The sequence below is a fragment of the Carassius auratus genome, chromosome 32 (genome assembly GCF_003368295.1).
Source record: "Carassius auratus strain Wakin chromosome 32, ASM336829v1, whole genome shotgun sequence".
NCBI classification, from domain to species: Eukaryota; Metazoa; Chordata; class Actinopteri; order Cypriniformes; family Cyprinidae; genus Carassius; species Carassius auratus.
Genome location: NC_039274.1, coordinates 918,503 through 936,442, shown reverse-complemented (window position 1 = coordinate 936,442; position 17,940 = coordinate 918,503). Strand labels below are relative to the sequence as shown.

Sequence of the window (17,940 nt, the reverse complement as noted above, 5' to 3'; positions counted from 1 at the left end):
ATATATATATATATATATTTTACCTTTGATTCACGCAATGTCTGAACTTTTAGAATTCTTGTGAATGCAATTTGTTTTTGTTTTTTTTACTCTCAAATATTATTTTAATATTTTCTATACATTGTATGACTGAGAGAAAATCATAATTTGTGTTCTACTGAAGAAACAAAGTCACCTACATCTTGGATGCCCTGGGGGTAAGCAGATAAACATCCCTGAACTATCCCCTTAAAACAGCTTCAAATATCTTCAAACATTTGTCTATTTGGCTTATTCCTCATTCACTGCCACTTGCAATATAGTTTTTCTTCATTTCATGCTGAGAGGAGAGACAGATATAAAACCATCCCTCATGTTGAGGTGTCTAGTATCACAAGAAATCAGTATATCACTGATGTTTTATATTTGTCCCCGGGCGGTTTTTCCATTTGAATCTTTGAAGACATGGATGCAGCAACTAAAAACACACATACTGCACCCACACAACACACTCACACACACTCACACACACGCACACACACACACACACTCACACACACACGCACGCACACACACACACACACACACACACACATACACTCGCACACACACACACACACACACATTGGTTCTGACCTGTAAAAGCAGCAGCTTTATTGCCGAAGTAAATTTCTGAAGTGTTACATTCAAGAGTAAATACTTGTCAAATTTGCAGACGTCTAACTTTATTCCTATGGATAGAGAATGATAGTGGAGTATCATCTGCATTATAATAATAGAAAAAGTAATGAGAAGTTTTTTTCTAAAAGCAGGCTGAGTACTGAGCCCTGTATTGGGTGGTTTGTCTTGAACAGGTAGATTTGCTCCATGACATTTGGTAGGTTTAGTTATGCAAAATGGATTTCAACACAGATCCAGTAATGAACAGTTTACTGAGGATAGAGAAGATTACTTTAGGGTTAAAAATGTGTACGCACTCTGTGAGAATCCAGTTTGAACAAACGCCATCTTGCATGTTTCTTTAGCTGTTGCACGTCTTCAGAATTTTTATTAAATTAAATGTTCCAGTATAAAAGAATATTGTGTATTTACAGAATTCTCTAGGATCTCTTTGTCAGTCATCTGTTACCCACATACAGTCCTTTTAGAGCTCAGAACAGAGGTTTTTCTCTAATTCAGAGTGTGACGGCAGCAGTCTTTCAGGAAAACACAGGAATTAACCCAGCTGTTTACATTACCTGAAAGAAAAACATGTTTCGCATGAGCGCGCTGATATGAGCAGCCTCTCAGACAGTTCGACTCCTGTGGCTGTCTCACAGTCACCTGAGTGTGGCGAGATCATTAACAAAACAACATGTATCCAGTTTGACAGGCCATAGAAACCCTGCGATGATTCAGGATCTAAGGCATTTTTTTTTTATCTTTTACAGAGCTGTTCTCAAATGCTGGCTGACAAGGTGATAAAACACATTTGTGTTAAATTGGAGAGTGACTTCAACACAAATTCTATTTAACGTGAATAAAAGAGAGGCATTTGACATGCAACAACATACAACTGTTTGAGCTTTGGATCTGCCTGTTAATGGGGATGTTTCCTTGCCACAAATGTCTTCTAGTTGCCACCTGTCTCTCTGAGTGTAGCTGATTGGAAAAAGAAACAATACTTAAATCTTGATTTGACCCTGAGAATCAGGCCAAACAAAAACTCTCAACTTTATCTGAGCTGTTCTTTGCTAGTGTGTTTCATCTAATCCTTCTGCCAGCACTGTGATACTTCTGCTGATAACTGCAGCTCACTGGCAGACTCTTTATCCCAGCTGTTATTGTCTGTGTGATAGAAACACAGTTATTTCCCATAACACCAGGCAACAGCCACAGAGATTAACTTCACTGACATGTCTCTTTTGGTCTGCTTTATCTGATAGTATTGCTGATTGTGACTTTCTATCTTTGTTTTAATTCCTTCATACTGTCATGTGTAAATGTCTGGCAGGAACAGTTACCAGTTCCTCATAAAAAGGTTTTGTGTAATCCAGAAATCTAGAAGATAAAAAGTATATATATCCCAGTTGTGAAATACTAAATTACCGTAATTCCTCAAATGAAAACTGGTAGTCAAATAAATGCCGGGCCTCTTATTGTAATGATCCAGAACACGACATGGGATCCATAATGCAGGCTTTATTGTAAAGGCTCGTAGTCATACAGGCAATGGTCGGAACCAGCAATATCAACAGCATAGGAAGAACAGAGAATCAATAATCCAGTAACAAGCAAGGGGTCGGTAGGCAGGCAGCAAATGTAAGTAGAGATATCAGGCAGAATCAGTAACAGGAAATCAAACACGGGTAATAACGGCAATGGCAATGTGAGACCAGGGGAATGGGTAGTGGTTGCCGGAGACCGGCGAAGATTGTTTAGATGCTTTGTTAATATTACAGTTATTGCATTGCTGTATGTAGTTAGCTGTGTCTTTGTGCAGTGATTCCCACCAGAGGCGGTTCTCCAATTGATTGATGGCAGTGGCAGTGGCAGTGATACCTGGGTGACCGGATGATGGATGGCAGTGAACTTGGCTGATGACCTGGTCACGAAGATTTTCAGGAACGAAGATTCTATTGGCTGGACAGGCTACTGGGCTCTCGTTCTGCTCCCTGTGTTGTTGGAGTCATGATATCCCATTGAATGGGAGCAACCACCACATGGAATGGTAAGATGGGTTCTGTGGCAGGTGGAATGTTCTCCTCCTCGAACTGACGTGACAGGGCATCCGCCTTAGTGTTCTTGGAGCCGGGTCGGTAAGTTACCGAGAAGTCGAATCTTGTGAAGAACAGAGACCATCTAGCTTGACGGGGATTCAGGCATTTGGCAGTGCGTAAGTACTCCAGGTTCTTGTGATCTGTTAGTACAGTGAACGGATGTGTGGCTCCCTCTAGCCAGAGCCTCCACTCCTCAAAGGCTGCCTTCATGACAAGGAGTTCCAGATCCCCGACACTGTAGTTGCGCTCTGCCGAGTTGAGTTTCCTAGAATAGAAGGCACATGGATGAAGTTTAGCGGCAGGATCTGGGCGTTGTGACAGGATAGCTCCAATGCCTGTGTTGGATGCGTCCACCTCGACAATGAAGGGCAGTGAGGGGTTAGGGTGACAGAGGATGGGCACGTTACTAAATCGTTGTTTCAGGGTTTGGAAAGCTTTGTGAGTGGAATCTGACCATTGAGTTCCCTTCTTGACCAGTGAGGTGAGCAACAACAGTGCTGAAGTTCCTAATGAATCTTCTATAGAAATTTGCGAATCCCAGAAATCATTGTAGTTCCTTGAGGGTTGTGGGTTCAGGCCAGTTGAGGACAGCGTTGACCTTCTTCTCGTCCATGGCTACTCCTTTTGGACTGATTATGTACCCTAGGAAAGTGGTGGAAGTTGTATGGAATTCACATTTCTCAGCCTTGGCATACAACTGGTATTGAATGAGGCGTTGGAGAACTGCTCTGACGTGTCGTATGTGTTCAGGAAGGGTGTTAGAGAAGATTAGGATATCATTGATGTATACGATCACAGAAATGTTCAGCATGTCTCTGAAAATCTCGTTAATAAATTATTGAAATACAGATGCACTAGTAGCCAGCCCGAATGGCATCACAAGATACTCCTTGTGTCCAGTGGTAGTGGAGAAGGCTTTCTTCCATTCATCTCCCTCCCTGATGCAAATGAGATTATAGGCGCACCTCAGGTCCAGTTTGGTGTAGTACTGGGCGGTGTGAAGTTGTTCGAGGGCTGAAGGAACCAACGGAAGTGGGTATCTGAACTTTACCGTCATTTCATTTAGTCCACGATAATCGATGCAGGGACGGAGGCCACCATCCTTCTTTTTGACGAAGAAGAACTCGGATGCAGCCGGGGATGTGGATGGTCTGATGAATGATGTAATCCTTCATGGCGTCAGACTCAGGTTGAGACAGTGGGAAGATGCGACCCTTTGGAGGAGAATGCCCAGGCAGAAGGTCGATGGCACAGTCATATTTGCGGTGAGGAGGTAAGGTGTTGGCTTGTTTTTTACTGAAGGCCTCCAGAAGATCTGCGTATTCCTCTGGCAGATCGGGAATGGACTCTTGAACAGAAGTAACTGACACGGAACAGACAGGAGTAGGTTTGACCAGGGAAAGACAGTTCTGTTGACAGTAAATATGAGATCTGGGGGTTATGCAGACGTAGCCAGGGTAATCCAAGCATCACGGGTGTGTGAGATGTGGGAAGGATGTAGAATTGGATCCTCTCCTTGTGCAGTAAACCAGCCGCCATTACGACTTTGCGGGTGAGGTGAGTGATGGATCCTGTACCCAGTGGTCGGCTATCTATTGTCTCCACTGAGAGAGAGGTAGAGCATGGAATGAGTTGAATGTTACACCTCTGAGCAAACTCCTTAGAAATGAAGTTGCCTGCAGCCCCGGATTCAAGTAAGGCAGAGGTGATAACTTGTCTGTCGTTAATCCAAAACTCAACGGGAATGTTTACACTCTGGGTATCACACATGGAAGTGAGAGGAGTACTCACTGAGCATTGGGAGAAGGTAGATGTGTGAGTGGGGCAGTTGTTGCGTTGATGGCCAGGCAGTCCACAATACATGCATTATGGAAATACGTAGATCTCTTTCCTCCGTAGATAAGTGGTAAGTATTAACCTGCATGGGTTCAGTAGACTCCTGAGAGGGCACAGGTGCTGAAAGCTCAGTGCGACGGGAGTTGGATCGCTGGGCACGTTGCAGATTATCAATGGATATGGTCAGTTCGATAAAGCTGTTGAGATCTCGGCCCTCGTCTCTGCATGCTAGTTCCGGTTGTAGATCATAATTTAAGGAAAGCAAGACGGGGAGTGGCCTGAGATGGCGTTCCTGCCGCGTGGGTAATGCCGGATGCCTTGGTGTGGCGTTGGTGTGGCTGCGGGAGCTGTGTGGACATTGTGCACGGCCTTGACGAGTTCCTCTGTGATTGATGTCAGTCGATTCAGTTGGAACTGGTTGGCCACAATCTGACTGCCTTGGGCCGCCATGGTGGTATGAAGACCTTCAAAAGCTGCTGGATCTTGTTGTGGCGAAGTCTTCTGTAATGATCCAGAACACGACATGGGATCCATAATGCAGGCTTTATTGTAAAGGCTCGTAGTCGTACAGGCAATGGTCGGAACCAGCAATATCAAAAGCGTAGGAAGAACAGAGAATCAATAATCCTTTCCTTCCTCCTGCTCCTCCTTCTTCTGCTCTGCTTTCTCCTGCTGCTCCTCCTTCACTCCCTCCTCATCAATATGACTGCAGGGGTCATCATGAAACTGTCCCTCTCCATCACTGACCTTAACAGCTAATATAGAGAATGGCAACTGACGCTGTATACATACATACATAGACTCCTTACAGACATTCCTTGCTTATTGACGTTATGTAGCCCCGCCCCTTTTCCGCACTACCTTGCCATGCCAAGCAGATCGTTGCCATGGACACGCAGGATTCTAACCGTAGAGACGGTGTGGTGAACAAATGAGTCCTACTGAAGAGATCGAGTCCGAGCTTAGGACCCAGATCGGATTGGTTCAAAGCACGTTTTATCTGAATCGCTTTAGTGCCTGGTTACAAATCATACAAAATCTATTTATTATAGAAGACGTTTGTACTACGTTATAACGAGTCATTAATGTATTTTAACTTATACGTTTCAGAAACTAGTATTTAACTGAAGCTATAGATTGTGAAATTAAATATTTCTCATTGTAAGTGTGTTTTTTAGTTAGCTTAGATAGTAGCATAGCATATAGCTAACTAACGTTATCCGATGATCGTGCTAGTGGAGCTTTACCTGAGCTTCTACTGCCCTACCTACCTACCTATTATGTCACCTAGCAGCAGCGCCGCGTCAGACACGTTTCTGGTGTGCAAAGACATGGAAAACGCTATGCAAACACCACGCAGCTTACACTCAACAGAAACGCCACGCTCACGCACAGTCAGCCAGCCAGCGTGTCGCCGCCGCTCGCCGGCCTAATCGTGCACCTGTCCTATCCATGCTGCTGGGTCCTTCCTCATCTGCACCTCCTGCCACAGCACCCTTTTCAGTGCGGAAAAGGTCCGTTAATTTGGCACATTTAGCTGCCTCTTGTGCCAACATTTTTGTCTTTTTCATTCGTATTTTTTCGGCCCCACCCATTTCTTTCTCTTCTTTCCTTCGTTTCGCCATTTTTACCGTCTGTCTCTGTTGCATTCACACAAACTCAAACCTAACCAAGTAAAAAAAAATTATCAGCGCCTTTGAGCCAATCGGATGTCAGGAAATACGAGGATCAGTCCAAGTTGGGAGGGGCTGCTCGTATCCCCCCTTAAGATTGGAAGTATTGGTTTGGCCCAGTTTGACACACACACACAGACAGACACACAGCTGCGTTCCGCTGCAGCTGAGCGGCCGGCCACAGGCCGGTACGGTAGCGTATCATATAAAATAAATAATAATAATAAAAAATAATAATAAAAAATTTGACCACCGGCCGATTCGGCCTGAAATGGACCGGCCGTTCGGGATTGTTCCCGGCATTCCCGATTGCCAATCCGTCCCTGTATATATATATATATATATATATATATATTATTTGTGTGTGTATATTGTCCTCATTCATTTTCTTACTCTTTGTGATGAGTGGGGCAGGGTTGAGAGATGTGGGAATGAAGCGAGTCTGGTGGAGTTAATGATAATGTGTGCATCTGCTCCATTCACCAGTCTCGAGTCCCATGGAGGAGCTCTGGAAGGATAAAAGGAGGAGTGATGACAGTGTAAGACAGGAGAGGAATTTATTTTGTTTTGGTTGTGTTTGTGCGTGGCTTTTGCTGTGAGGTCCAGTCACACTATTTTAAAGGGGTCATATGATGCAATTAAAATTTTTCTTCTTTCTTTGGACTGTTACAATCTCTTGGTGCATAAAGAAGATTTGTAAAGTTGCAAAGACTAAATTCTCAAATCCAAAGAGATATTCTTTATAAAAGTTAAGACTCTGCCACGCTCCCCTAAAATGGCTTGTACCCAGACAGCAAGCATAAATTTCACACTGGCCAGATCTGGGCCGGATCTCGGCCAAAACTGCTTGCTGTCTGGGTATATTTGCCCTCACATCTCTATATCACTATGTGGAAATATTTGCATAATACCTCCAAAATGTTCACGCAAAGAAAGAAGGCGTGGTTTCAGTAACCACAGTTAAGCCCATTTCACACTGCACGTCTGACCCGTCATATTGCCGGAACATTGCCAGGTCGCCTTCTGTGTGAAAGCAACCACTTGATTCCCGCATTGAACCCGGGTCGGGGACCTAGTAACGTTGCCAGATTCAACCCGGGACGAGCGCTGTGTGAACAAAAGCCAGATCTAATTCTGTGTCAAAGCGATGACGCGCGTTATCGCGCGACTCTTTTACCGGCTGTTTTGAAGGAAGATCAATGTTCGTGACGAAAAAATATGTGCAAACTGAAAAGAAGCAGAGATCAGTTAGTTCCTCACTTTCTGCGCTAACGCCGAGATCGTTTGCTTGTTCAGTGAAAGTATAACGTGCCTAATGTTTTCGACTCTGACATTACACGTCACCCCTGATGTCACGTGTCGTTACGGGATCTTTACAGGTTGTGAAAACTTAACTAACACGTATACATGATTGTAAGACTGCAAGTGCACACGTGCCTGGAAGCTTCTAGCCAAGATAACATTTTCCTCACACTAAATCACACACACATGCAGACTCCAGCTAATCATCATATCAAGCTTTAGTTAACGGTTGTGTATTTCCAGTATGTTTTATGTTATTACGCTTCCACAGACAGATGTGTTTAAAATAGAAGTCAGTGTTTTTCTGTACTTGTCCTAACATCAATGTCTTCAAACTTCAGGACAAAATGGCACATTTGCCCACATCCATAACCGTTTCAAACTAAGAACATGGAGTTTGACTCTTGGTTTAACTCGGTTCTGTCATTTTACCTTATGGATTTAACTGATTTAATTGGTGTCTTACTCATAAATTAAAATAGTTGCAATTATACATAAAAACAGTGATCAAATATTATCTGTTGACGCTGTTCTTAATTCTGGTGGTGATTGTAACATCCTGTAAAAGCTGCAAACAGTCAGCGACCCCAGCGGTGACCCCCGTCCCAGCCACAGGCAGAATCCATTAGTATCTGCATCTGAGCAGCTGTTTAACACAGCACCTGACCCTCGACCCATTCCCCGTCACGGACTCTTAGCGTGTGCTGAAGAACATGCTTGTAGGTCTGAGCGTGTCTCTGGCAGTGGCAGATCTAGACCACAGAAACTGGGAAACCAGTCACTTGTGCTTTTAGGGGCACACTTATAAAATTCATCTTAACATAATTTCAATATTATTCATTTAGTCATTTTTCACCATGGCATGTATTACTGTAATCTCTAGAAGTTAGCAATAACAATTACAACTCAAATAAATGTTTCATTACTAGATTTTGTCTTAGCACAGTCATATCTGCTTTATATCACCCACTGAACAGGTAAGCAATTAATGTAAGGCAAAACCAGACAATATAAATTACATACTGAAACCTAAATTGATTTAACGTGTTACATCTGTTCTTTGGTAGCTGCTGACTCTTCACATGTGAACATGACTGAAATTAAATATTTTTGTTACCTGTATCCTTAAAGTGCCACTTAGTGGCAGCAGAAAGTGTGAAATCAGACTCTTATTTTTACTCCATTTGCTTAAAACTTCATCAGAATAATGCAAAAACATGGCAGATGTTCTTGATATCTTTAATAGTGTTGTTATAGTGACATGTCAAACCTTAATATTCTTTTGAAGTGTTTTCAGTAAGAATTAAAGGGACTCGAGCCCCTGCCCCTCCGGAGGTCTGTGCGAAAGAGGTGTCTGTTTTTGTGTTAATATTTTCTTCTTTCAGAGTCTTTAGTCTCTCTCTCTTCTCTTGCGGTGGTCTTGAGGACAGATACGGATCCATCAGGGACCCTCAGGTGTCTCCTGCCTCAGTGAGAATGAAAGACAGCCAGCGCGTCTGTCCGTGACTAAGTGAACATTTCTAAAAGCTTCTGGTCAAGAGCAGCTCATGGTCAACAAGACGTTTAAAGAGTCTCAAGAAGACCAACAACATCACTTCAAAATGTCTCCACATACACACAAGCCGAGTAAACTCAGTTATTTTCCAGTTAGAGAGATGTCATGTTTTCTAGAAGTGTATTTAAAACATGAAGCAACTATGTTTAATTTCCATGTAGGATCTCTCTCTCTCACACACACACACACACACACACACACACACACACACACACACACACACACACACACACACACACACACACACACACACACACACACACTCCTGCTATAGTGGTTCTCTGTTGCTCATCCGTGTAGAAAGGCAGCATGTGCTCAGATAAGATCCGCAGTGCTCTGATAAGACGCAGATGTAGAAGCCTGTGGATGAAATGATAACATCCTCCTTTCTCTTCTTTTCTGCCTCTCTCCCAGAAGAACACGCGGGCGTGTCTCCGAACAAGTGAACGCAAATACCAGGAAAAATCTGCTCTGGAGCGTTGACGGTCCGATTGGCACAGAGTGGAGATTATTCCTGAGATTGAAAGAGACGAAAGACGAGATGGAGAAAAAGGGAACAAACTGACAGACCAATATGAGTTTGAACCTAGTCTTGTCTTGAGAGACAGATGACTTTAATTAGTCTTTTTTTTTGTTGAAAAAAAAAAAATGTTGGATAGAGGCAGAAGAAAAATGCAATTGTCAATTTTCTTCAGCTGAATGATAATAATGTATTTTTGCATATTTAACAGGATCAGTCAGTGATGAGCAGATGGACTCGTATACTGTACAACACAGCAGAGGAGAGTGGAGACTATTTAAAAGAAAAGCATCTTTGGCTTCATTTATTCAGCAGGTTCTCTGTCAATAATTAACCTGTTAGTTGTCACCCCGTCCCGTATACGGGACGCCTACGTTGACTATACTATATTACAATTAAATCTAATCTAATCTTGACAAACTATATATCGTTGGAAAGGTCTAAGACTCCCAAATATATATTTTACCAATATTTTTTGTTAAAAATTATGTAGGAAAAGTAATAGATCAATTTATGACAAGAGTGCACCCTCAGAAATCTACAGTTACTTCCTCGTTGCCTTTTTCTCTATCACATTTTAGAAATCATCAGAAGTTATATATCACTTGAAAACATAAAATCTCAAAATTCATCCTTTAAAACCCATTTTAAAATCAGACATGGCATTACCATGTAAATGGTACATCAAAATCATCTTAGAAAATGTTTTCAGTCATGAATTATAAAAATTTAGGTTTGTATCATGCACATTCATGTCTATCTTCAAAAACGTGAGTGACAGTTAACAGGTTAATAAATAAATAAGTAAATATAATAATAAACAGGTAAACAAATAGTCTACAGCCTGTCTGGTGTGAAATAACAAAATAAAAGCCTCTCATAAACTTGTATATACAACCTGTTTTATCTGTAAATTCATAATAAATAAATAAAAATAAAATGTTTCCCGTCTCCACAAAACAGTTTCACTTCTGAGTGTCACATGTTGCATTGCAAAATAAGAGTCCGCCAAAATGTGTATTTATGCAGTTTTGTCTAAAGTCCCAAATATTAAAGATATTATGAGAAGGCATATTATCTATACAGTCTAAAAGAATAAGCCAGACCTACATTGCACTGCTTGTTGTATGTCGTGAGTAAAGTAGCAGTCAATGGAAGCCATGGTATAAAATAATAATAATAAAACAAAGTTATTTTGAGTTTATATTTCAAAAATCTCTTTCTTTTTTTAATTATATAAATAATTATTTAATTATATAAATAAATAAAAAATTCCCTTTCGGCTCAGAAACATTATATCCCACAGTTATGGTTAGAAAAAATAAATTCACAATTGCTGAGTTAAATCAAGTTAAAAAGTCTGATGTAGGAGATATACACTTGGATTTGTGAGAAAAAAAGGACAGAATTGTAAGAAAAAAAATAGGTCAATGTTATGAAATATATTGCAGATTTGTTCACTGAATATAAGCCTAACAGAGGACTCAGATCACTAGGATCAAGTCAGTTAGAAATACCAAGGGTTCACACAAAACAAGGGGAGTCCTCCTTTAGTTATTATGAATCAGCTTCCAGAAGAGATCAGATGTGCTAAAACACTAGTCACATATGAATCTAGACTTAAAACTCATCTGTTTAGCTGTGCATTTACTGAATGAGCACTGTGCGATGTCCGAACTGATTGCACTATATTTTCACTGTTTTGAACTGTTTTAAATTAATTTTAAATAAGTACATTTAAAAAATAATTTTAACAGTTTTAAAAATGCTTGTTTTATTCTTTTTCTTTATTATTCTTTTACTTTATTTTATGTAAAGCACTTTGAATTCCCATTGTGTACGAAATGTGCTATATAAATAAACTTGCTTTGCCTAAAAAGTCAGTATTTCATGTAGGGTTAATTCAGTGTCTTCCCTATGAACTGCTCATGTGAATATTATATAGACCTGTTGTTTTAAACTAATGCTTCATGATTTCATGCTCTGTTTAACCCACTCAGGAATCTGTAGATGAATGTCCAGATGAGCTCGAGTCAAAGATGTTCAGATATGAAAGATTTTATGACATGTGCTTTGGTCATAATTCACACACAGAAAATAGAAAATAAAGAGCAAATAGAAGCTAAGGTTAAACTCACTTTAAAATAGCATGATGAGGGTTGTGTGTGTGTGTGTGTGTGTGTGTGAGAGAGAGTGTGTGTGTGAGGGAGGGGCGTGTCGGTGTCGCCTTTCTCTTTTGTCACCTGCAGCATTAAATCCTTGGCTCATTCACCTTCAGCAGCAGAAACACACACACGCTCTCTCTCAGACGCACACACACGGAGAGTGATGGAGTCCAGCAGCGGGCGCTTCTCTCTCCTCGCGCCGCACGCAGCGCTCTTCCTGCGGCCGGAGGACAGGAGTTTCCCGCGCAGCCCGAAGTGCGCGCGCTGCAGGAATCACGGGGTGGTCTCGGCTCTAAAGGGCCACAAACGCTTCTGCCGTTGGCGCGACTGCGCGTGCGTCAAGTGCGCGTTGATCGCGGAGAGGCAGCGCGTGATGGCGGCGCAGGTGGCGCTTCGGAGGCAGCAGGCGCAGGAGGAGCTGCAGATGATGTACCCCGGAGCAGGAGCGAGTGAGGGCGGCAGGAGCGTCTCCAGAGCACCGCTGAGCTCCGCGTTTGACGCCTTCGCTCCGGACGCGTTCAGAGACGGTAGGAACTGTTTCTGTTTAAATGTAAACAGAATTAACCCTTCTCAGTGTATTCTCTTAACGTTTAACGTTGAAAGTATTTAAGTGTTTTTATAGTTCATATGTCAGTGTTTGTTTATACGATGCACACTATTGAGAGAGATTTATAGATTTATAGTAGTGATGTTTATACAGTAATGTGTTCCAGAGAGCACGAATTAAACCAGCTCCAGTGTGAATGATCAGCTTCTGTTCTGTTGCCTGCCATGAACTAAACGCTGACAGTATTTATGTTTTATTCTTGCAGAGAAAAGCCTGAACAAGTGCAGTGTGTTGAGCGGACTGATGAATCAGGCTTGGTTCAGACCACACACACCTGCGCTGACCCCTGCGTCAGACAAGAGCGACCGCGGGTCTCCGGGATCCGATCATCAGTCGGTGAGCTCCTCCGATCTGGAGTCCGGCAGTGAGTCAGAGAAACCCAAAGAAGAGCTTCCCATCAGGAGCGGACGAGACCCCGGCGCTGTCCTGATGAAGATCTTCCCTCACCTCAAACCAGACGCTCTGGAGGCGGCGCTGAAGACCTGTTCGGGGGACGTGGTGAGGGCCATCGACCTGCTGCTGGGTTCTCCGGAGGGACAGATCTCAAACGGAGACGTTGTCCCGCTGTCGGAGAACCTCCCCGTCTCACGGTCGTCTGCCGTCTGCGTCTCAGAAGCTCCACGAAGACACTTGAGCTCCACGTCTGCGTTCTCTCCCCTCCACGCTTCCTCCAGCTGCTTCAGTGACGGCGTGCTGGGGTTTAACCCTCGCTTTGCCATCGCTCCGCTGCGGCTCGCCTATTCCACACCCAGCTTCATTCCTCCGTATCTGGCGTCTGGATTTGTCCCGGCGATGTCCCTGCGTCCCCCGGCAGACTATCCCTTCCCCGGAGCGCTGTCTCACCCCAGAGACTCGTTCAGCCCCGCAGTGTTTTACTCCAGCCTCGGCCACGACAAATGATCTCTTCTTCATTAAACTACAGCGTACAACAGTATCAGGGCTTGAGATGACATTTAGTGCACTAGCAGCTCATGGAAGTCAATCCAGGTTTATACATATATACTTTTATACAGATTTGTTTGTAAAATGTTGTATAGTTTTATGCATATTTGAAAAAGTTTGTTAATAAATCTTAGTAAGGAAAAGAAAGCCATAAATCAACCCCATTTTAAGTCAAATCTATGCAAGGTTTCATCTGTGAGAAACAGTTTCAAAGTGGACTGGTGAAATAAAACCACTATAAATCAATAAATCTGTCTGATCTGTAAACACATTAACATTATTAGATATAATGAAACATCTGCAGTGTATGAACATGAATAGATTTTGGATGTTTTAGCATTAGCACGGATGATTCGGATGCTGTTGATGTAAATGTTTTAATGTAAAGTGATGATTCAGTAACAGATGATGTGTCGTAGTTATCTTCGATTATAGCTGTTATCTTAACTCTGTTCTTCTGAAATATTAGTGACCAGTGCCATCAAAACTGAAATATTGGGTTAATCGTATTGTCCTGCTTTCCTAAAGGAGAGAAACAAACAAACAAACACTTATGCAGCTTCTCTTTCTGCTGAATGAGTAATAATCATTATAATAGGGGAAGTCGTGGCCTAATGGTTAGAGGGTTGGGCTCCCAATCGAAGGGTTGTGGGTTCGAGTCTCGGGCCGGACGGAATTGTGGGTGGGGGTGGTGCATGAACAGCTCTCTCTCCACCTTCAATACCACGACTGAGGAGCCCTTGAGCAAGGCATCGAACCCCCAACTGCTCCCCCGGCGCCGCAGCATAAATGATGAACACTGCTCCGTGTGTGTGTGTGCGTGCGTGCGTGCGTGCGTGCGTGCGTGCGCGTGCGCGCACTTCGGATGGGTTAAATGCAGAGCACAAATTCTCACCATACTTGGCTGAATGTCACTTCACTTAAAAAATAAATAATCTGTGCTGCTGTCTCACAGGAACATCGCCTCAAATCACGTGATATTGCCAAAACAAATAGGCTGCTAAAAAAGTTTTAAAATGCGTTTGAGGATCAGAAATGTGAACATCACGATAAAAGATTTTACTACCTTTACTTCCATCCATCCCAAAAACACAATTAATCCTTCATTTGCCCACGAAAATGAAAACGTTTCCAGGAAGATACAAGTTTAAATCAAACACTATAGAGACTGTGTCTGTTCCACGAACTAGAAAATACAAAAAACGTCCAAACCAAGTTAAGGTTAACAATTTAATTGAGGTTCAACAAATAAAAAACAAATGCAATATGGATAAACAAATGATAAAGATTGGCTTATTGAATATCAGATCCATTTCTACGAAAACACTTTTTGTAAATAATATGATAACTGATCATAATATAGATGTGCTCTGCTTGACAGAAACCTGGCTAAAACCTGATGATTACATTATTTTAAATGAGTCCACCCCCCAAGATTATTGTTATAAACACGAGCCGCGTCTAAAAGGCAAAGGGGGAGGAGTTGCTTCAATTTATAACAACGTTTTCAGGATTTCTCAGAGGGCAGGCTTCAAGTATAACTCGTTTGAAGTAATGGTGCTTCATATAACATTATCCAGAGAAACCAATGTTAATGATAAATCCCCTGTTAAGTTTGTACTGGCTTCTGTATACAGGCCACCAGGGCACCATACAGACTTTATTAAAGAGTTTGGTGATTTTACATCCGAGTTAGTTCTGGCTGCAGATAAAGTCTTAATAGTTGGTGATTTTAATATCCATGTCGATAATGAAAAAGATGTATTGGGATCAGCATTTATAGACATTCTGAACTCTATTGGTGTTAGACAACACGTTTCAGGACCTACTCATTGTCGAAATCATACTCTAGATTTAATACTGTCACATGGAATTGATGTTGATAGTGTTGAAATTATTCAGCCAAGTGGTGATATCTCAGATCATTATTTAGTTCTGTGTAAACTTCATATAGCCAAAATTGTAAATTCTACTTCTTGTTATAAGTATCGAAGAACCATCACTTCTACCACAAAAGACAGCTTTTTAAGTTATCTTCCTGATGTATCCGAATTCCTTAGCATATCCAAAACCTCAGAACAACTTGATGATGTAACAGAAACTATGGACTCTCTCTTTTCTAGCACTTTAAATACAGTTGCTCCTTTACGCTTAAGAAAGGTTAAGGAAAACAGTTTGACACCATGGTATAATGAGCATACTCGCACCCTAAAGAGAGCAGCCCGAAAAATGGAGCGCAGCTGGAGGAAAACAAAACTAGAGGTATTTCGTATTGCTTGGCGGGAAAGTAGCATATCCTACCGAAAAGCATTAAAAACTGCTAGATCTGATTACTTTTCTTCTCTTTTAGAAGAAAACAAACATAACCCCAGGTATTTATTCAATACAGTGGCTAAATTAACGAAAAATAAAGCCTCAACAAGTGTTGACATTTCCCAACACCACAGCAGTAATGACTTTATGAACTACTTTACTTCTAAAATTGATACTATTAGAGATAAAATTGCAACCATTCAGCCGTCAGCTACAGTATCACATCAGACAGTGCACTATAGACCCCCTGAGGAACAGTTCCACTCATTCTCTACTATAGGAGAGGAAGAATTGTATAAACTTGTTAAATCATCTAAACTTACAACATGTATGTTAGACCCTATACCATCTAAGCTCTTAAAAGAGGTGCTTCCAGAAGTCATAGGTCCTCTTCTGACTATTATTAATTCCTCATTGTTATTAGGACATGTCCCCAAAACCTTCAAACTGGCTGTTATTAAGCCTCTCATAAAAAAGCCACAACTTGACCCCAGAGAACTAGTTAATTATAGACCAATCTCGAATCTCCCTTTTCTGTCCAAGATACTAGAAAAGGTGGTATCCTCACAATTATATTCCTTCTTAGAGAAAAATGGTATATGTGAGGATTTCCAGTCAGGATTTAGACCGTATCATAGTACTGAGACTGCTCTCCTTAGAGTTACAAATGATCTGCTCTTATCATCTGATCGTGGGTGTATCTCTCTATTAGTTTTATTGGATCTTAGTGCTGCGTTTGACACAATTGACCACAACATTCTTTTGCATAGACTTGAACACTTTGTTGGCATCAGTGGAAGTGCATTAGCATGGTTTAAATCGTACTTATATGACCGCCATCAGTTCGTAGCAGTGAATGAAGATGTATCATATCGATCACAAGTGCAGTATGGAGTACCTCAAGGCTCAGTTCTAGGGCCGCTACTCTTCACGCTTTATATGTTACCCTTGGGAGATATCATCAGGAAACATGGTGTTAGCTTTCACTGTTATGCTGATGATACGCAGCTCTATATTTCCTCGCAGCCCAGTGAAACACACCAATTTGAAAAACTAATGGAATGCATAGTCGATATAAAAAATTGGATGACGAGTAATTTCTTACTGCTAAATTCAGAAAAAACAGAGGTGTTAATCATAGGGCCTAAAAACTCTACTTGTAATAACCTAGAACACTGTCTAAGACTTGATGGTTGCTCTGTCAATTCTTCGTCATCAGTTAGGAACCTAGGTGTGCTACTTGATCGCAATCTTTCCTTAGAAAGCCACGTTTCTAGCATTTGTAAAACTGCATTTTTCCATCTCAAAAATATATCTAAATTACGGCCTATGCTCTCAATGTCAAATGCAGAAATGTTAATCCATGCATTTATGACTTCAAGGTTAGACTACTGTAATGCTTTATTGGGTGGTTGTTCTGCACGCTTGGTAAACAAACTACAGCTAGTCCAAAATGCAGCAGCAAGAGTTCTTACTAGAACCAGGAAGTATGACCATATTAGCCCGGTCCTGTCCACACTGCACTGGCTCCCTATCAAACATTGTATAGATTTTAAAATATTGCTTATTACTTATAAAGCCCTGAATGGTTTAGCACCTCAGTATTTGAATGAGCTCCTTTTACATTATACTCCTCTACGTCCGCTACGTTCTCAAAACTCAGGCAATTTGATAATACCTAGAATATCAAAATCAACTGCGGGCGGCAGATCCTTTTCCTATTTGGCGCCTAAACTCTGGAATAACCTACCTAACATTGTTCAGGAGGCAGACACACTCTTGCAGTTTAAATCTAGATTAAAGACCCATCTCTTTAACCTGGCATACACATAACATACTAATATGCTTTTAATATCCAAATCCGTTAAAGGATTTTTAGGCTGCATTAATTAGGTAAACTGGAACCGGAACACTTCACATAACACCGTACTTTCTACATCATTAGAAGAATGGCATCTACGCTAATATTTGTCTGTTTCTCTCTTGTTCCGAGGTCACCGTGGCCACCAGATCCAGTCTGTGTCCAGATCAGAGGGTCACTGCAGTCACCCGGATCCAGTACGTATCCAGACCAGATGGTGGATCAGCAGCTAGAAAGGACCTCTACTGCCCTGAAAGACAGCGGAGACCAGGACAACTAGAGCCCCAGATACAGATCCCCTGTAAAGACCTTGTCTCAGAGGAGCACCAGGACAAGACCACAGGAAACAGATGATTCTTCTGCACAATCTGACTTTGCTGCAGGCTGGAATTGAACTACTGGTTTCGTCTGGTCAGAGGAGAACTGAC

The 17,940-nt window shown here is 41.8% G+C and overlaps 1 protein-coding gene across 1 annotated transcript; it reads left to right on the top strand.

Moving 5' to 3' along the window:
* Window positions 1-11,897: 11,897 nt before the first annotated feature.
* On the top strand, window positions 11,898-13,328 carry LOC113051288 (doublesex- and mab-3-related transcription factor A1). The gene is made up of 2 exons (XM_026214889.1): window positions 11,898-12,316; window positions 12,602-13,328. The coding sequence occupies exons 1-2, from the start codon at window positions 11,953-11,955 to the stop codon at window positions 13,294-13,296; spliced, it is 1,059 nt and encodes a 352-aa protein (XP_026070674.1). The 5' UTR covers window positions 11,898-11,952; the 3' UTR covers window positions 13,297-13,328.
* The last annotated feature ends 4,612 nt before the right edge of the window (window positions 13,329-17,940 follow it).

What these genes read in the sequence shown, in the direction of transcription:
- LOC113051288 (XM_026214889.1), top strand. Translation starts at nt 11,953, where the DNA reads ATGGAGTCCAGCAGCGGGCGCTTCTCTCTCCTCGCGCCGCACGCAGCG. An exon ending in TCCGGACGCGTTCAGAGACG is followed by an intron (nt 12,317 to 12,601) that starts GTAGGAACTGTT and finishes TTATTCTTGCAG; the next exon opens with AGAAAAGCCTGAACAAGTGC.